We start from the raw sequence: 21370 nt of genomic DNA on the forward strand, positions 1-21370 counted from the left end.
AACAAGCCTTGGTTTTCAGAGCTGCTATAATTATCTACAATATCCATTTTCAACACAAAATATGAGACATGCAAAGTAACAGGAAAGCATGAGACATGAAAATTAACAGGAAAGCATAAGCTATACACAGGGTGGGGAAAGCAGGCAAAAGAAACTTTCTGTGCAAGAGTCCATTTCAGAGTTAGCAGAAAAAATATTAAGAGCCAATATTCTAAATATGTTGAAAGAAATGAAGGAAATCCTGATTAAAGAAATAAAAGCATGATGACAATATCTCCCTAAAGAAACATTATCCATAAACAAATACAAATTTTAAGAAGAACCAAATAGAAGTTTTATAGTTGAAAAGTACATTAACTGATGTTAATTATTCACTAGAGGGGTCAATAAATTGGAGACTGTCTCCCCAAATATTAATACATATCTACCCAGAACCTCAAAATGTGACTGTTGTGGACTAAATTGTGCCCTACATCACGAAAAATCTTGAAACCAGCACGAGAAAAATGTGGTTTACATGTGAAACAGCTGACTTCTTATCAGAAAAAATGGAGGTTAGAAGGCAATAAGATGTCATAAAAAAGTGCTGAAATAAACTGCCAACCAAGAATTTTATACCCAGGAAAACTATCTTTAAAAAATGAACACAAGATACCAGAAAAAAAATAAAATAAAAGGTAGAGGAAGGACACGAGATAGGCTGCCCCTCTATAAAAATAGAATAAACTGGCAAAACTTGTGAGAATTATTTTTTTTTCAGAACTCTGGAAACTAACCAACATGAGCCTTGAAAACATTTAGTTGAGAGAAATAAATACATAGCAGTAAGAGATATAAGATTTGTGTTGTTTTAATTTACACTAGTTTCATCTCTAGCTCCACAGCTCATCAATAGCTTTCAAAACATAATACTCCATATTCTTGGCACTAGAGGGAGTACAGCAGAAATACAGTTCTTCAAAAGCCTTATTTCCAAAGAAGAGTCATTATTTTGACTTGTCCGGTGGTTCCCTGCATAACCCTACTTGAATGGCTTTTCTTTTTCAACCTCATTTGCATTTATCTAGTGCTACAAGCCTATCCCCAGGGAGTGTTATCAAATATATTAACGTCACATGTGCCTGAGGCAACAGATAGCAGGGCAAATTGAAGACCAAATAAAAGCATAAAAGGAAAACTGAAGAATAAAATGTCTTCTTACTTATAAGGGACTTTGAAAAACTCTGGAATATTACTGGAAATCTAAATGACAATGAAGATGCCCAGAACTGTGTAAAGCTGTATGCATAAGCAGAAAGGCCTGAGAAGTTCCAAAGCTCTCATCTCTAACTGACCTTGAGGTTTCATACAAGCAGAAAATGGAGGCTAAACAGAGTTGTCAACTTTACAGCTGAATATTGAAGACATGCCCCAACACAAACACAGAATCCTTTGACAAAGACTGAGAAACTTCTTGGTTCCAGGTGTTTAACAAAAATCATTGTCCAATTATAAGCTTACCACTAAACTAACAGAGTAGAAAATTCAATGGCCACAAATGACAGAGATAGACTTTGGGAAAGTCTACTGGAGAATCTGATTTCCATAAATAACACATTATAACCTGTGTAATGTCTAATTTTCAACAAAAAGTTATAAGACTTCGAAAGAAACAAGAAAGATAAAAATACACAGGAAAAAGGCTCTCAGTAGACACCGTCCTTGAGAGAAGCTCAGATATTGTACTTACTAGTCAAAGACTTTTAAAATCAGATAATTTAAATATATTTGAAGAGCTTTAAAAACCTATATATAAATAACCAAAAGGAATATGAGAATGATGTCTCACAAAATAGAGAATGTCATTAAATAGTTAGTTGCAAATTTTTTTAAGTAGAAATCTTGGAGTTCAAAGTACAAGAACTAAAACAAAAACTTTACAAGAGGAACTAAAGATCAGACTTGAGCATGCAAAAAAAAAAAAAAAAGAATCAGCATACTCAAAGATAGGTGAATGAAGATTATACAGTTTGAGGGACAGAAGAAAAAAGGAATTAAGAAAATGAAGACAGCCTAAGGGACCGCTGGGACATTATCAATTGTACCAAAGGATTTAATGAAAGATCCAGGAGAAGAGTAAAGAAAGGAGTAGAGTGAATATTTGAGAAATAATGGCCAATAACTTCTCAAAGTGGTTGAAAAACATTAATCTACACAACTAAAAAGCCTAATAAACTCCTAGTAGGATAAATTTAAAGAGATTGACACATGGAGACCTGTCATAATCAAAAATGTGAGACTCAAAGACAGAGAGTCTTCAAATCAGCAAGACAGAAGTGACTCATCGTGTACAAAGGATGACCAATCAAATTGAAAGCTATTTCTAATCAGAAACAATAGAGGCCAGAAAGAAGTAGGTTGAAATATTTAAAGTGCTGAATGAGAAACAACTGCCAACAAAGAATTTAATAGTTAGCAAAACTATCCTCCAAAAATAAATGATAAATTAAGACATTTTTAAGATTATCAAGAACTTAGATCTTGTTGACGTATGACAAACCCTACAATAAATACCAATGGGATTCCTTGAGGTTGAAATACAAGCACATTAGGCAGTAATTCAAATCCACATGAAGAAATAAAAATCACACACACACACACACACACACACCAACCTATACTTAACTGACCCTATAACTATACTTAACAGACATCCATATAACATTCCATCTAACAACAGACTAATACATGATCTTCCCAAGTATACATTGAATAGTCTCCAGGATAGACCGTGTATTAGACAATAGAGCAAGTCTTAAAATATCATAAGAATTTGTCATACAAAGTATGCTTTCCAACTACAGTGGAATTAAATAAGAATACAATAAAAGAGAAAATTAGGAAAATTCACAAATATGTGAAAGTAAAAACAACACATTTCTAAACAATGGGTCAAAAACATACAAAAAAAGAAAACAGAAAACACAGGGAAATTATAAAGTATTTTAAATTAATGAAAATAAAAACATAACACATTAAAAATACACCATGCTTCTAAAGGTGCTTAGAGGGAAATTTTTAGATATAAATGCCTATTTATTTATTTATTTATTTATTTATTTATTTTTTGAGAGAAGTCTTGCTCTGTCAACCAGCTTGGAATGCAGTAGCATGATCTTGGCTCACTGCAGCCTCTGTCTTCCAGGTTCAAGTGACTCTCCTGCCTCAGCCTCCCGAGTAGCTGGGACTACAAGCATGTGCCACCACACCTGGCTGATTTTTGTATTTTTAGTAGAGATGGAGTTTTCCCATGTGGACCAGTCCGGTCTCAAACTCCTGATCTCAGGTGATACGCCAGCCTCAGCCTCCCAAAATGCTGGCATTATAAGTGTGAGCCACCGCACCTGGCAGCCTAGTTTTTTTTCCTTTTTTAAAGAAAGGAGAAATCTGAAATCAGTTACTTCACTTAATGTTTCACCTTAGGTGATACTGAACAAAGGAAGGCAAGTTAACCCAAATCTAAAAGAAAGAAGAAATAATAAAAATTACGATGAAAATAAATCAATTGTAGAATAGAAAAAATTAGAAAAAAATCCATTAAGAAAGTTGTTCTTTTTGAAAAGATCAACAAAATAGATAAACATTGTAGCAAGTTTAGCTGCAAAAAAGAAAGAACACTCATGTTACCAAAATAAAAAATGAAAGACAGATTATTACTACTGGTCTGAAAAAATAAAAGAAATATAAAGCAATACTTACGCATATCATATGTACACATAAGTATACAACACGTATACTTATATGATCAGATGTATACTCATATGATTAGATGTATATAAATCAATAAATTTGATAATGTGGATTAAATGAACAAATTGGTAGAAAGATGAAACTACCAAAACTGTCTTAGGAAGAAGTAGAAAACCTGAAAAACTTATAACATGTAAAGAGGTTGATTAATAATAAAAAATGTTAAGTTAGGCCCTGATTGCTTCACAAGTAAAATTCTATTAGATGCTTAAAGAAGAATTAACACTAACCCTTCACAAACCGTTCCAAAAAATAAAAGAAGAGGGAATTTCCAATTCATTCTATGGGGTGAGTTTTAATATGATGGCAAAAGCAGACAAAGACATGCAAGAAAAGGAACCTAAAGACCAAAATTTGTATTGAATATAGATTCAAAATTCCTCAACAAAATGCTAGCAAATCAAACACAACAATGTATAAAAAAGATTCTATTCTATGACCAAGTGAGATTTCTCTCAAAAATACAAGGTGAGTTTAACATTTGGATATCAATTAATCCAATATAACATATTAATAGAATAAAATACAAAAACCACATAATTATCTCAATAAAGCAAAAAAATGACAAATATCAAAGCCATTCATGAGAAAAAACCTTGACAATATAGGAATAGAACAGAACTTCCACAATCAAATAAAGAGCATCTATGAAAAATTCACAGCCAACATCATAACTAATGGTGAAAGATTGAATGCCTTCCCACTATGGTCAGGAACAAAGTAAAAATACAAGCTGTCACTACTTCTATTTAAGAAGGTACTGATGGTTCTGCCACAATAATTAGGCAAGAAAATGAAATAAGAGGCAATCAAAAAACTGTTAGAACTAATTAACACATTCAGTGAGGTTGCAGGATATAAGACCAATATACAAAAATCAATTGTACCTCTATATACTACAAATGAACCATCTAAAAATAAAGCTAAAAAACAATTTTATTTACAATAGCAATAAAAATAAAATAGTAATCAAATTAACAAAAGTAGTACAAAACCTATGATGTGAAAACTATAAAACACTGTTCCAAGAAATTAAAGAGGATCTAAGTAGATATGAAAACATCATATGTTCATCGTGTATTAATCAATTTTCACACTGCTATAAAGAACTGCCTGAGACTATTTTATGAAGAAAAACGGTTTAATTGACTCACAGTTCTGCGTGCCTGGGGAGGTCTCAGGAAACTAACAATCATGGCAGAAGACGAAAGGAAAGCAAGGACCTTCTTCACATGGTGGTAGGAGAGACAGAGAGAGAGAGAGAGAGACAGAGAGAGAGAGAGAGACAGAGAGAGAGAGAAGGGAAGTGCCACACTTTAAACCATCAGAACTTGTGAGAACTCACTCTCACAAGAGCAACGTGGGGGAAACCATTCCCATAATCAATCATCTCTCACCAGGTTCCTCCCTTGACTCATTGGGATTACAATTCAAGATGAGATTTGGGTGGGGACACAGAGCCAAACCATATCAATAAATCAGAAGATTTAATATAATTAAGATATTTCCAAAATTTATCTATAGATTCAATAGGCTCACAGTTAAAATCCCAGCTAGTTTCCTTGCAGAAATTAACATATTGATCCTGATCCACATGGAAATGCAGAAATCCAGATTAAACAAAATAATATTGAAAAAGAATAACAAAGTTGGAGGACTTATTGTTCCCAGTGTCAAACTTACTACAAAACTACAGTAATCAAGACAGTGTGGTACTTGCATAAGGTTACACATATAGATTAATAGAATACAATTGAGACCCAGAAATAAACCCAGATATTTAAAGTCAATTGCTTTTTGACAAGAATAGTTTTTGAATAAATGAATTTTGGGACAACTGGATAGCCACAATGAAAAGAGTAAAGTTGGATCCTCTTCTTGTACCATAAACAAAAATAGCTCAGAATAGATCATAGAGGCTGGGCACATCGGCTCATGCCTGTAATCCCAGCACTTTCGGAGACTGAGGCAGGTGGCTCACTTAAGCCTAGGAACTCGAGACCAGACTGAGAAATATGATAAAACCCTATCTTTACAAAAAATGCAGGAATTGGCTGGGCATAGTTGTGGGCACCTGTGGTCCCAGTTACTTTGGAGGCTGAGGCAGGAGGATCTCCTGAACCCAGGAGGTCAAGGCTGTAGTAAGCCATGACTGTACCACTGCACTGCAGCCTGGGTGATGGAGTGAGACCCTGTCCCAAAGGAAAAAAAAAAAAAAAGATCACAGATCTAAATGTAAGAGCCAAAATACAGAATTTTTAGAAGAAAGTTTTGGAGTAAATCTTGGTGACCTTAGATTGATCAAAACCTTCTTAGATATTGCACAAAAGCACAAGTGACAAAATAAAAAATATGTCATTGAACATCATCAAAACTAAACAATTTTGTGATTCAAAATATGTAACAAAAATGAAAAGCAAAACCACAGAATGGGAGAAAATATTTGCCAATCGTACATCTGATAAGGGACTATGTATTTAGAATATATAAAGATCTTATATAACTCAATAGTAGAAAGACAATAATCAAATTTAAAAATAGGATCTAAGTAGATATTTCTTCAAAGAAGATATGTAAATGGTCAATGAGCTCCTCATGAAAAAATGCCATTTAGGAAAATTTAGATCAAAACCATAATGAGATACCACTTTACAACCATTAGGATGACCATTATTTTTATAAATGAAAAGTAAGTGTAGGTGAGAATGTAGAAAAATTGGAACCTTTCTGCATTTCTGGCGGGAATATAAAATGGTGTAGCTGCCGTGGACACTAGTGTGGTGATTCTGCAAATAATGAAACATAGAATTTGCATTTGATTTAGCAATTCTACTTCTGGGTGTATACATAAAAAAAATGGAAAGCAGGAACTTGAACAGATATTTGTGCCCCAATATGCATAGCAGCATTATATACAATATGTAAAGGGTGGAAACCACCCAAATGTCCATCAATAGATAAATGTATAACAAAATGAGGTATAGATCTATATGACAGAATATTATTCAGCAAGAAAAATACAACAGAATAATATTCAGCAAGAAAAAGAAACGAGGTTTTTGGTGGGTTTTTTTGTTTGTTTGTTTGTTTGTTTGTTTTGAGACAGTCTTGCTCTGTCACCCAGGCTGGAGCGCAGTGGCCTGATTTTGGCTCACTGCCAACCTGCACCTCCTGGGTTCAAGAGATTCTCCTGCCTCAGCCTCCCAAGTAGCTGGGATTACAGGCACGCACCACCACACCCAGCTAATTTTTGTATTTTTAGTACAGACGGGGTTTCACCATGTTGGCCAGGCTGGTCTCAAACTCCTGACCTCAAGTGATCGGCCCACCTCAGCCTCCCAAAGTGCTGGGATTACAGGCATGAGCCACTGTGCCCAGCTGAAATGAGGTATTGATACATGCTACAGCATGGCTGAATAAAAGGAGCCAGACACAACAAGCCACAAACTATAGGATCCTTTTTTTTTGTTTTTTTTTTTTGTGTGTGAAATGACCAGAATAGGTAAATCTACAGTGACAGAAAGTAGACTAGTGGTTTCCAGGGCTGTGGGTTGAGGAGAAGGAGGAGTGACTTCTATTGGCTATGGGGTTTCTTTTTGAGGTGAGGAAAATGTTCTAAAATTGATTGTAGTGATGACTACACAACTCTATTTGTATAAAGAAACTCATTGAATTGTACACTGTAAATGGATATATATTTATTTCATGTTATTTGAAATATATCTGAATAAAGATGTTATAAAGATAGGACACAGCCTGATCTCTGAGAAAGAACCCAGTTCTCCACCCCCCTCCCCCACACATATATACAGTGCTTCAGGTTGATAAGGGGTGACTAGGCCAGGAAAATGTGATATTTGTCTGACATGCAAGGAGAAAAATGAGAGAGATGCTTCCCTTTTCATATGGATTCTCAGTGGGGTGCTCTTGAAACCATGTCTAGCAACAATGCAAGAGGACTGCAGAAGAAGAAACACGACAGTGTCTGTAAGCGGGGAGAAATGTGGAGAGAAACCCACTGTGGTTCCCATGTCCTGACATACAAATGCATATAAAGGAGGAGAGTTTAAAATCCCAAACAGCAGAGAGACTAAAATGATGTTAGGCCAATGAAGGTGCCACAAACACACCAAGTGGAATGGATCCTCTTCAGTAACGGTGCTGGGGAAACTGGATATCCATATGCAGAAGAATGAAACTAGGCCCCTTTCTTTCACCCCATATAAAAATTAGCTCGAAATGGATTAAAGACTTAAATGGAACACCCAAAACTACAAAACTGCTAGAAGAAAATAGTGCTTCAAGATTTTAAACTAGGCAAATATTTCGTTGCTAAGACTTCAAAAGCACAGGGAACAAAACCAAAAATAGACAAATGGTGCTATATTAAACCAAAACCTACACAGCAAAGAAAACAATCAACAGATGGAAGAGACATCTGTAGAATGGGAGAAAATATTTGCAAACCATTCATCTGACATGCGACTAATATCCAGAATATACAAGGAACTCGATGGCAAAAAATATATAATCTGATTAAAATAGGAAAAAGTTCTGAATAAACATTTTGCAAAAGATATACACATGGTATATAAATATGTTTAACATCATTAATTATCAGAGAAATGCAAATCAAAACTACAATGAGCTATCATTTTACTCCAGTTACAATGACTATTATGAAAAAGACAAAAAAACAAAACAAAACAATAGATGCTGACAAGGATGTGGAGAACAGGGAACTCATACGCTGTTGGTAGAAACATGATTAGTATAGCTGCTATGGAAAGCTGTATGGGAATTCATCAAAAAACTAAAAGTGGATCTACCATATGATCCAGCAATTCTACTACTGTGTATCTATAAAAATAATCAGTGTATCAAAAAGATATCTGCACTTCCATGTTTATTGTAGGACTATACACAATAGCTAAGTTATGGAAGCAACCTAAATGTCCATCAAAAGATAAATAGATGAAGAAAATGTGATACGTATAAACAATGAAATACTATGCAGTCATTAAAAAGGATGAAATCCTGTCATTAGCAGCAACACGAATGAGACTGGAGGACAGTAGGTTCACCACATGTTCACCCACACATGGGAGCAAAAAACAATTGAGCTCATGGAAGTAGAGACTCGACTTGTGGTTATTAAAGGATGAGAAGGGGAGAGGGAGGGGAAGATGCAGAGAGATTGGTTAAAGAATGCAATGTTACAGCTGGACAGGAGGAATAATTTCTAGTGTCCTTCATCATTAAATATAATTTATTGTATATTTTCAAAAGACTAAAAGGGAGGATTTTGAATGTTCACAACACAAAAATGACAAAAGTTTGAGGTGATGGATGGATATGCTAATTACCCTGATTTGATCATTATACATTGTATATCTATATCAAAATATCACTCTACTTCAAAAATATATGCAATTATTACATGTGAACTAAAAGTAACAGAAAAAAATTTAAAAAGGAATGAAAAGACAAGGACTACTGAAAAGAGTTTTGCAGACTTCAAGACTAGGAGAATGGATTTCAGTAACAAGTGATAGAGCCTGACCCAAAGCCAGGAGGAGCAGATTCATTGGTTGTTGATGCAGAGGTGACAGAAGGTAACAATTACAGACCAAAGTTAATGAGGAACCTCAGGAGAAATCAGTGAAGACTTGCGGTTCACTGCAAGAACACTCATCATGCTAAGCCAGCTTACTCTTGCATTTAAATAGCATTCTGAGAAGAAGGAGAGAACAAGAACCTTAGGGATGAAAATAGACCTGATAGAAAACTCATATTTTGAATTGACTAAGGTTAAATTCTGAAACACTGGGGTTTTACTCATAGAGCCTGAATGTACCTGGACAAGGCTAAGTTTTTTTTTTTTTTTTTTTTTTTTTTTCGCTCTGTCGCCCAGGCTGGAGTGCAGTGGTATGATCTTGGCTTACTGCAACCTCCGCCTTCCAGGTTCAAGCAATTCTCTGCCTCAGCCTCCCAAGCAGCTGGGATCACAGGCACATGCTGCCACGCCCAGCTAATTTTTGTATTTTTAGTAGAGACGAGGTTTCACCATCTTGGCCAGGCTGGTCTTGAATTCCTGACCTCATGATCCACCCCCCTTGGCCTCCCAAAATGCTGGGATTACAGGTGTGAGCCACCGTGCCCAGCTGAGGCTAAATTTTAAACCAGAAGGGACTAAGTGATTATGAATGCTTGAGATTAATTTTTCCTTTTCTGCCATTAAGTGGAAAGGGGTGTTGGTAAACTGCTGAGTTCAGTTAGAGAAAATAGAGAGAATTACATTCCCTCGGCACCATGTCAGGATGAGTAAACTTTAAACTTCTTGCTATCCATTAAGGAAACAGAGTACTCAAGGTATGGTCATGAGGTAGCATCCTCGTGGCCAACCAAGTGGTCACATACAGGCTGAATTTTCAGTCTGAAGTTGTGAAAAACTGTGAAATCATGAAAAAGCAATGGGCTGAAAGTCAGCATGCCTGGGATTGAGTTTGGTGATGCCACTAACTGGCTATGTGACTTTGGACAAAGTGACTGGATCTCATAAAATGCATTTGCCTGCCTTTAAAGGAACTGAATTAGATAACTAGTTAGGTTTCTTCCAGCTCTAAAAAACTGATTCTCACCTCTCCTGTGGTCAGTGAGGAAATGTCTGCCACTTCCTGGCCAAGTTCAAATGGACATTGCCTTTTAAGAGATGGAACCCTCTTCTCTTTCCTCAGGCAGCTCCCTAGAGGCTGGGCTAAGGACAGCCAGAAATAAAGTGCAATTACCTGTGATGTGCTGCCGGCTTCTGCTTTTGCAGCCACAGTTTGTAATTAGCTCAGGAATAAACACATCATCGTGACAGACTGAACAGTAAAACAAGGCTCTGGACAATGAAAGAAAACTAAGAATGAATTATGTGAGTCAACGCAAAGGAGGCATGGTGCTGACTCAGTGGGCCTCCCATTAAACTGTAGTTGCTTTAGTGCTTTTCCCCCATAAAATAATAAAAAGATTACCTTCTGACGTCCTTTGGAGTTTCAGCAATAAAGAACCCTAATGTGTTCTTACGTATCCTCACTTGTGGAGGTGGATTTAGTATCAGACCACTGGAAACAAAAAATAAACACACGGTAATGTTTCCCTCTGATTTCAGTGGCAACAGTTGGTGCCTCTTTCTGTTACGATCAATGGATTCTCTAAGTTGCTAATTTAATCGTATTCAACCTCCTCTTACTGCCAAACACAGTGGAGAATGTGAATTTGACATTTGTAATTCTTTGTTTGATTGGGGCTGACTATGCAGAGGGGAGCCAGGGAACAACTTGATCAGTGAGCTGAACACACAATGGACCTGCGGCAAAGCCTCTCCCGGATTCTGTCATGCATCTGAGATGGTCCGACCAACTCAGGTGCACAACATCTTGCTGATTTAAGCAATCAAATGACAAATATGCCGAGACCACACAATTGCCAGGCTTAGCGTCATACTAGTAGTGCTCATCTTTAGGCCACTTGCCATTTAAAGTTAACATTTAATTAACCAGCTGTATTCAAAAGTTTCTTCTATTCACCTATGCAGTTTTTGAGGTTGTGCGTTTCTTTTGACTTCAGTTTTGTTTATTTTGATTGCCAGATTTTTGACAGCATGTGAATTATTTCTATTGTTATCTTACTTGAACCTTTTGATTTTCTATTTTCTTGTGGTTTATGTGTTTGAGAATATTGTATTATAATTTTCTGTCCATGATACTCTTTGATGCAGTACTCTGCTATGGCTTTTCAAATTACCCACATTTCTCCCTGTTTATCAGGATCTCCTGCCTTTATTTCCTTCAATTCAGATGTCTATGGTGAGGTCTCATAACCCTATAATTCCCCTCACTTCTTTTTTGCAGAACGGAAGTTCTCCTTTCCTCCTTTAAAAATCATCCCTTCTCTTGTATTCACATTGAAATGAGGTGAAGTTTTAATTCTGGCAAAGCTTATTCTGTTGCTGGGATACTTACACCTTTCAAGTGTTAGAGAACCCTCACGAAAATAAATGAGCTTGCACAGCCAAAGTTCTTCAGCCTTATGCCAAGAATAGACCCAGGCTGTATAGCTGTGTTCAGGTAGATTACTACCTCAGACAATGGATGGCCTTTTCTGAGTATTTACTGACTTATATTAATGAGTGAAATAATTGGTTTTAACTTTGGAAGGAAAAGAAAATACAACTGCGGCCCCTTAAATATTATTGGCTGATGCTCACTAACTAGCAGATGCATGCTTAGTTGTGTCTTACATAGCCTTTTTTTTTTTTTTTTTTTTTTTTTTTGAGACGGAGTTTCACTCTTGTTGCCCAGGTTGGAGTGCAATGGCATGATCTCGGCTCACTGCAACCTCTGCCTTCCAGGTTCAGGTGATTCTCCTGCCTCAGCCTCCCGAGTAGCTGGGATTGCAGGTGTGCACCACCATGCATAGCTAATTTTTTGTATTTTTTACTAGAGACGGAGTTTCACCATGTTGGACAGGCTGATCTCAAACCCCTGACCTCAGGTGATCCACCTGCTTCAGCCTCCCTAACTGCTGAGTTTACAGGCATGAGCCACCGCGCCTGGCCACTCCTTTCGTTTTTTTTAAAGGAGAAAGGTTTCTCTGCACTCATATTAAATATCTAGCTATGAAGATACTGTCACAATAAAACATATATTTGACTGTATTTGAGAAAAGAGGTGAGCCTCTCTTAAGGATTTTCCTAACATGGTGTTATTAGTTGATTCACTCTTTATGATTTGGCTGGTTGCTCTATCAGAGAATGTTTGTCCCTGGAACAAAATCATTACAGTAAGTGACTGGGGTCAGATCCAGCTTCATCTGTTAGCAGGTGACAAATAATTCCCTAAGAAAAATTCTTATAATTCTCCAAGCATTTTGCAAGTCGTAGGATCTCTTTAAGCTTGCCAATTAGAAGAGGAATTAAAAAGTGAGAAAAGATAGGCTTTTTCCCCAGAATTTCAATATATTTGCTTAAAGTCCAACTATTTAAACATGCAGTCTTCCTTCTACCAATAATGGCAGCAGTGAATTTACTACAGGGTGGTTACAGAAGCACAGCCCTGGAGCCAGAGGACCTGAGTTCAGATCCTGGCTCTGCCACTTGGGTGTCGTGTGAGGTTGGGAAAATCATTTAACTTTCTGGGGTTCAGCTTCCTCCTCTGTAAAATGAGACTGAGACTAATAATAATAGTACCTATCTCACAGCACTGTTGTGAGGATTATTCAAGAGTTAACATATGTAACAGGTCTATAGCAGTGTTGGTCACAAAGTATCAATCATGTAAGGGAATGTTCTTATCAATACATTTGCCAAATCAGAACTTAATCCTTTTGATTCACCAGACTTCCCAGTGAGAAGGCAAAGTCAAATCTCTGTTTCCATAGATCCCCCCTTCATTGAGGTACATGTGTGTTAGGTAGTAAACAGGGCCTCTTAAATCTACGTGAGATTAGTTGCTAAATAAATATTCATGTTTCTGGTCTGTGATGTCCTAACCGTCATCTTAATAAAGTTTACAGAAATCTAGAATGTTAAAGGTGGAAAGGATCTTAAGGGCGTGTGGTTGTAGTTTCCAGATTTCAGTGAATAAACCAATTATATCACGGAGACTTGAGAAAGAATTCTCAGGCTCACCCTTGAAGATTTGGTTCTGCAGTCAAAAGTAGGGTTTTGGAATCTATAAGTCTTTAAAACTTATGCAAACAGGCTGGGCACAGTAGCTTACTCCTGTAATCCCAGCACTTTGGGAAGCCGAGGTGGGTGGATCACCTGAGGTCAGGAGTTTGAGAGCACCAACATGGTGAAATCCCATCTCTACTAAAAATACAAAAATTAACCGGGCGTGGTGCACACACCTGTAATCTCAGCTACTCGGGAGGCTGAGGCAGGAGAATCACTTGAACCTGGGAGGTGGAGGTTGCAGTGAGCCGAAATTGTGCCATTGCACTCCAGCCTGGGCAAAAAGAGTGAAACTCTGTCTCAAAAACAAAAACAAAAAAACTTATGCAAATAATTCTGACATATAAGCCAGGTGATTGAACGACAAACTTGTTACTAAAACTTGATAAAATTTTGGGCCATTCTGAAACCCGAACTACCTGGCTTATGATTCCAAGTCTACCCATTTTACTATGACCTGTTTCTAGTAGGAGGCTCATTTATGCAGATGTTTACATTCAGAGGTTTTGGTTGTGAGATTTTCTTGAGCACAAAAGGATTTTTAAACAGAACTTAGGCAGTCAGACAATACTACTTGTTATTCTCTTCTTAATGACTTGCTTTTTACAATCCCACTGACGTCTTCTACCCAGATGCTTTCTATATCCTGTCAACTCAGACAGGTCTTTGATGCTTTCCCAACTTTTCACATATAATAATTCCTTTATAGCCCATCTGATATAATTGAAAATTATTGCATTTTGAATGTTTTCGTATAATTTTACAATTTCTGGTAATGTCAATTTTAGAAAAGGAAGGTGTGTGAGAGATTCTTTAACTCTATTTCCTCATTCTACAAATGATGAATCCTTATCCACGGCCACAGGGCCAGCAAATCAGTCAGGATCAGAATCTAGTCTGTTAATTCCTATTTAGCACAAGTTAATTTTTCACTAAAAAGTACACATGAGACAACACACAGTCTTTCTTGCCCTCATCCCATTTAAGCCCCACCTCTTTTCTTTTTTTTTACAGATCTTTTTCTCTATATTATAGTATCTATTTGTCTTTCTTTTCCACCTTTTCTTCCATTTATGTTTATGTATATTTCATTTGCTCTGAATTTTATTTTGCATTATGTGATAACTTCTCTTACTTTCATATTTATTCACTTATGGGTTTTTGGGAAATGCTGATGTCTGGTGATGATAGGTCTCCTTTATCAACTCTATCAACAAACGCCTTTGTCCAGTCGGCTGGTCAGATTCCCATTTTGCCATAGTTTGTCCTTTACTTTTTTTAAAATTATTTTTTGGAGACAGAGTCTTGCTCTGTCACCTAGGCTGAAGTGCAGTGGTGTGAACTCAGCTCACTGCAGCCTCTGCCTCCCAGGTTCAAGCAATTTTCGTGCGTCAGCCTCCCAAGTAGCCGGGATTACAGGCCCAGGTGCACGACCATGTCCTGCTAATTTTTGTATTTTTAGTAGAGACAGGGTTTCACCATGTTGGCCAGGCTGCTCTCGAACTCCTGGCCTTAAGTGATCCGCCTGCCTCAAACTCTCAAAGTGCTGGCATTACAGGCATGAGCCACCATGCCCAGCATTGTTCTTTACTTTGCATGGCCAGTGTTTGTGGGAACATTTTTATCACAAATAATTCAATTTTGTGGTATTATTTCATGGTCAAGATCTGGTAATATTATTAAGAGAAACAGATTTGAGAAGGTGACCATTTCTTCTCCTCTCTGCTCCTGAGAGAGAGGTGGGGCAGGGTCTGAGGAACAAAAGAGAAGTGTCTGCCCAAGAGGGTCACCACCCTAACCTGAGCCATCAGAGACAGCACAGCAGAGGAGCCAGAGATCCCCAGACGCTGCCTCTCAGCCAATCCACCAAGGGAAAAAGCTTAGTTATAGTTGCATCTTTGGAAAAATTCTTAATCACAAAGATTCCCCAGAAAAAAAAAAAAAAAACTGAAGAGATGAGCAGACTTATTGGTACCAGAAACCATCCGTAAAGAGGGACTTGTATTCGATGGCTATCAACAGGAGGTGCATCTTCAGAAAACAGAGCCTGGGAAGGAAGACGAGGAGTCAAAAGGAGAGCAAGTGGTCAGTGAACAACAAAATAACTAACACTCTATGCCCTGTGCCTAGGAGGAAACCAACATCTTAGAGGAAAGAACTCCCAATGTGGAATGATCCCTTGTAAGTGAATCTACCTAAAGTAACCAACAGCCACTGCGCCAACTGGGACAGAGATGAAATTGCCCCACCCCAACGGTAAACTTCTAAGTTTCAGGGACCCTGGGCTGTCCTTTCTTAGATCTTCAGTTTGTAATGAAGCCTGGCCTATAGTGGGCCCTCAGTGAACGTTGTTGAAAGAATGTTGTTGTCTGAAGAATGAGGGAAGTATTTCACTTCACTTACCGGGCAACTTCAGGAAAGCTCATTCCAGCAAAGTCATCAGAGAGATGTTGGGTCAGAATTTTGTTTTTCATGCTATTCAAGAAGTGTTTCTTCCAGGTCTGTTTAGGCATAACCTGGAATACATGATCATGCCACACGAAGCAAAACGACAAGGAATGTAGAATGTTAGAATTCACATTGCATATTCTGCTAAGCACAAACGAGTCTTCATTGCATGTAAGTTATAAAAAAGAGATTTATCTTAGTGCTTAACTAGAGAAATGTTAAAGGAATAACTAAAAAGCTAACTCCATCTCAACTATTTCCACCAGAGTTCAGGATGAGGCAGACACATCACTACTTATTTTCTTGCAGATGGCGTTCAAGTTTCCTTGCTGGCAGTGAGAATTCTCCATCACCCAGTCCTGGTTTCAGCTTTTGAGTTAGTAAGAATCAGACGGGAAAGTTAATGTGGAATCTAAATTATCTCTCTCTGGATATGACTACTCAAGATTGGTTTAAAATATTTTAGTTTTCTACTAACCATATATCTCAAAGAAGAAAATATTCATAGCTTCTGTCCAGCATCAGAACCCTTCATAAGTTCAAATGAACTTGAAGGGCCATCCTGATGCATGGAAGAGAGAATGGAGAAATCAAGGCAAACAGTAGGTTTCCAGAGAAATGGGAGATGTGAAAGGAGAAAGATATCTCGAAACGGCTAAATGCACCCAACCCAACAGAAAGGCTGTTAGGAACTCGTGGCTGACATTTGTGTAGGACCCTCTCCTCATCCTTCTCCACCTACTGCCATGAGAATCACCACCACACTGTTCTGATATGGCAAGACAGTCTTCTTAAAACCCAGAATCTCAGATGAAAATCTTGAATTTCTAAACGTTTAGGAGCACTGTTGCTATGGAGAGTTATGGCTGGTTCAGAAATTATCTTCAGATGGTCGTGGTGCAGTTTGGAAAAACAGCAAAACAAAAACAAACACATAGACAAACAATTCTGCCCTACTAAAAAGGACAGACTATTTCAGGCATTCCAGTGCCTGCTTCCACCACCAAGATTCAGCTGAATGAATCTTTTCCCTTTTCCCACTTTCTTAAAGTCCTCTCATGAGGCGGGCTCTGATTATTAGGTGGTTCATACCACTAATTTCCAATAACTAAATAAATTGGCTTAGTGCTTCTAATCTAGATGTTTCAATGTTTGAAAGAAGGTAAAAAATGATAGCATGGGGATGGAGAAGAGTTCCTGAGATAGATTTAAAAAGATCAGAAAGGAAAACAGGAGGATTTTGGATAGAAGAATCTGGGTGCTCAAGTAAGCCAGTTGGATCAGATCTAATGTAAATTTAAGTTTAAGGCCATGCTCTGAACCCAGGACCAACTGGAAATGTTCTTCGAGCTACAATTTCTCACAATATGATCAATATAATTAAAACACATGGCATTGACTCAAGGCCTTTTAATCTGAGTTCTCAGAAGTTTTACAAATATTAACTCAATACTTGGAAAAAGCCAGTTATGAGATTACTAACTTTAATTTTATAGATAGAGAAATTGACAGTCAGGGAAAGTAAGGGCCTACTCTGAGAGAAATCAGTCATAAAACTCTGGAGTCCCAGCCATTAAACCAAAGTCGATAGTTTGTTGTAGAATTGAAAGCACCAAAGAATAATGCAGTTTTCACATATTTTGCCTGATGCTGTTCAGTGAGGATTCCTGAAAGTAGGTTTCAGACTTCACTCAAAAAAACATTATGGAGACCATAAATATCTCTCAATTCCTGTAAGCTAAAATCCATCTTGTATAAATAATGACAGGTGATCATCCTCAGTGGGGAGGTTACAACTCTAGATCTTATTTTTATTTTATTTATTGGTTTTTTTGAGACAGAGTCTCACTCTGTTGCCGAGGCTGGAGTGGAGTGGCGTGATCTCAGCTCACTGCAATCCCCACCTCCTGGGTTCAAGCAACTCCCCTGCCTCAGCCTCCCCAGTTGCTGGGGCTACAGGCTCACGCCACCATGCCTGGCTAATTTTTTTTTATATTTTTACTAGAGACAGGGTTTCGCTACGTTGGCGAGGTTGGTCTCAAACTCCTGAGCTCGAGTGACCCACCAACCTCAGCCTCACAAAGTGTTGGGATTACAGGCGTGAGCCACCACACCAGGCCACAACTCTTTAAGTAAGAAAAATACAAGAGGATGGTTTTACATCCCTATCTTCTATAGTTTCATGAAGGAGGATAAGTCTTCATATAGAGTTCACATTCCATTTATTTCCATTTACTTTCTCCAGCCATGGAGATTGAAATCACAATAATCACAAGAAATATTGAAGTTCTCTGCCACTTTCTAAATATACAACACAATGACAGTGTCCTTATCAACCATTTTCTAGGCTGCATACAGTGACCACTACATGAAAGTAAAAGCTTGTGTGTTGTAGCTGCATGAAGGCTCATTCCCTCCACCCTGACTGCCATTTCTTTTCACCTGTATATTACATCTCTTTACATTCACAGAAGGAATTACAGAGGCATTCCGTTTGTTGCAGTTAGGATATAGCTGGCCAGAGCACCTCTTACTTCTTTTGCTTTTCGTTAAATAGCACCAGGGAAGAAACAGAAAAAGATGCAAACATTTGTGCTGAACACAGAAAAAAGAGAACAGAGGAAAGAGCGAGCAAAGAGAGGTCAAGAGGGAAGTCACGTGTATGAAAGGCAAGCATGGACTCAGAATTAAATGGAAAGTAAGGTCATTCTCTGCAAGCACTTTAGAAAAGGAAGACCAGGTCCAGCCAAGGGCTAGCACACCTTGCCTGGAGCATTTCATGGAAATGATATTTGGAAGACCACCTTTTGTGCTACAAAAATTTATCCCAAGAGTCACTTTTAGCCCCTTACTTTGTCTCAGACAAAAATATCAGAAATCTTGATGTGAGACATTGTGTGGAAATAACACCAGAGGCATACAGCATTGTGGTAACAACACTGTGGACCAGACAGTTCTAGCTCTGCGGCTCACTAACTTACTGTATGATCAAGTTAGTTAGCTTCACCAATTCACTGCTGGGATACTAACTTAACATATTATTGAGGTGAAACACAAGACAGTAGGCACTCATCATGTGGTTACTGTTATTATTCTTGCATGGAATGCTCCCTAAAACAACCTGGAAAAATTAGATTTTAATTACTATTTGTATCTTTTCTATTTGATGAATATAATTATTATACCAATTATTATTTTGGATTTAATTTATATTGAAATATATGAATCCTTCATTAATAATATAACCTTTATTTATATTTTCACTTTCAGTAACTCAATGCTTCTACTTTGATGAATGTACTTTGATTTAAAACATCCTGGACTGTAGGTAGGAAGCAGAGTTATATTTTTTCTGTTTTGTAGATAAATATTCTTAGGCAGGAATAAAATAAATGATTTCTTCAAGGTCAGTGTGGTACCTGGGAGTTTTAAGTTCAGATCTTCTAATCCCTTCCCAGCTCAAGCAGAAGTCATATCTCATTTCTTGGGGCCTTGATGCTTTTCTCAAATTTTTTTCCTATTTCTGATCTTAATATGTAGGACATGGGGACAGAGCCAAGAATCAACATTAATTTACAAGGTTACCTTTTTGTTCTGCTCCACAAATAGAGATGTTAGGAAGGTACACAAGCCTGGCACCAAACAGCCTTGGGCGATAAATCCAAGCTTTAATTCAGCAAAGCAGATGATGTTGTCTCCGGTGTCCCAGTTCCAGCTGGGAATCTTCGGCAGATAAACCTGTTCCATAGTACAAAGCAGGTCAAACATTAGGAATAAACACACCTCAAGAAAGCTCTTGAGGATGGATGTCTTTCTTTTTTTAAATTTACTTGAAATCATATATTCTTCATTTTTGCACATAAAAGTGGTGCCCAGGTCAATGAAAATGATAAGAACAAATTCAGCATTTGAAAGTGGTTAGTGGTCAATGGCTCTCATTTTTTGAAACAAAAATAGCTAGAGTTGCAAAAACAGGTCAAATGGCTTAAACTTCTAATTCTGCCGCCAATTTACATTGTTAAGTGATTATCCATCTTAATAAGACTCCAAATTTTACCTATGATTAGCAAAAACTTTTTATTTACACATCCATTAGAAAATTAAAAAGTTCGTCTAGCTACATAGATAAAAGGAGGAGATGGAATATGCTAGAATGTTACTATACCTTGTTATGGGATTGCAGTATCTGTATGATGATTCTGGTGGTAGAATCATAGTTCTTGATAGAGAGCACCCTATATAAACCCCAAACACTCTCATTAGTCATGTGTCATAGCCAAAGGGCTTTGTAATATAATGTAATTCAGAGTTAAATTGATATGTAGGTAAGTGTAGAAAAACTTGGCATATAATAAAGTTTATTGTTGTGTTGTTTTCTAAAAATGTTTTTAGTAGCCTACACAGAAAAGCATCATTGTTTTCATGACTTTGCCAACAAAATCTATGGAATGATTATCTCTTGGTGTTAGAAGACTGTGTTCTTCTGAGACCAATTCTTGAGGAGGAAATCAACAGTTTCATGTTTTAGCTTTCAAACCCAAACCTAATAATTACAGGTAAAAATAGAAATTTGATGGTAGTCTATGGCTTGAAATAGCTCATAGACTGTCTAATTCAACTTCCCCATTTTACAAATTAAGAAACTAAAATCTACCTCATATTTACTGTACTATGTATGGTACAGATTTTCAGCTGTTTCTTGCTATATGTAATGTCACCTTCAGCTATCTGTGTTTATTTTACTCTGGAGATTGGAAGTTCATCTGGATTAGCCAAAATGCCATTGTCATCATAATCACAGTTATCACAAGTCACGTTCTTGCTAGAAGAGTTCACAGTTTAATGTAGTAACACTGACTCTAGCCATCTTGAAAATACTTGCCGATGGTCAGGCCAGGCGCAGTGGCCCAGCCTGTAATCCCAGCACTTTGGGAAGCTGAGGTGGACAGATCACCTGAGCTCAGGAGTTCAAGACCAGCCTGACCAACATGGTAAAACCCCATCTCTACTAAAAATAAAAAATTAGTCTGGCGTGGTGGCACATGCCTGTAATCCCAGCTACTTGGAAGGTTGAGGCAGAACTGCTTGCACCGGGGAGGTGGAAGTTGCAGTGAGCCTAGGTCACGCCACTGCCCTCCAGCACAGGCAACAAGAGCAAAACTCCGTCTCAAAAAAAAAAAAAGAAAAGAAAAGAAAAGAGAATACTTACCGATGGTCAAACAAAAAGCATGTCATACCGGACCATGCATAATCTTTCACCACAACTACTAGAGAAAAATCCCAATAAATAAAGTGCACTAATAGGGTTCATAAAATTGCATCTTTATTTTTGAGGAGAGAATATTAGTTATAATGGTTCTATCTGAACAATAATCAGTTATTTGTATGCTTGCTTCTTAAATTCAGATGGCT

The 21370-nt window shown here is 37.4% G+C and overlaps 1 protein-coding gene across 1 annotated transcript in view; it reads right to left on the bottom strand.

The window, feature by feature from the left end:
* KCNU1 (potassium calcium-activated channel subfamily U member 1) overlaps nt 1-21370 on the bottom strand; it is a 149775-nt gene that overhangs the window by 79597 nt on the left and 48808 nt on the right. The window contains exons 13-18 of the mRNA XM_063709355.1: nt 20124-20193; nt 19544-19696; nt 15914-16026; nt 15486-15557; nt 10809-10898; nt 10578-10675 (exon numbers count right to left, since the gene is read on the bottom strand). Of these exons, the coding sequence (XP_063565425.1) occupies nt 10578-10675; nt 10809-10898; nt 15486-15557; nt 15914-16026; nt 19544-19696; nt 20124-20193 (596 nt within the window). The remainder of the gene's footprint in view (nt 1-10577; nt 10676-10808; nt 10899-15485; nt 15558-15913; nt 16027-19543; nt 19697-20123; nt 20194-21370) is intronic.

Source organism: Gorilla gorilla, chromosome 7 (assembly GCF_029281585.2).
Source record: "Gorilla gorilla gorilla isolate KB3781 chromosome 7, NHGRI_mGorGor1-v2.1_pri, whole genome shotgun sequence".
Taxonomy (NCBI): domain Eukaryota; kingdom Metazoa; phylum Chordata; class Mammalia; order Primates; family Hominidae; genus Gorilla; species Gorilla gorilla.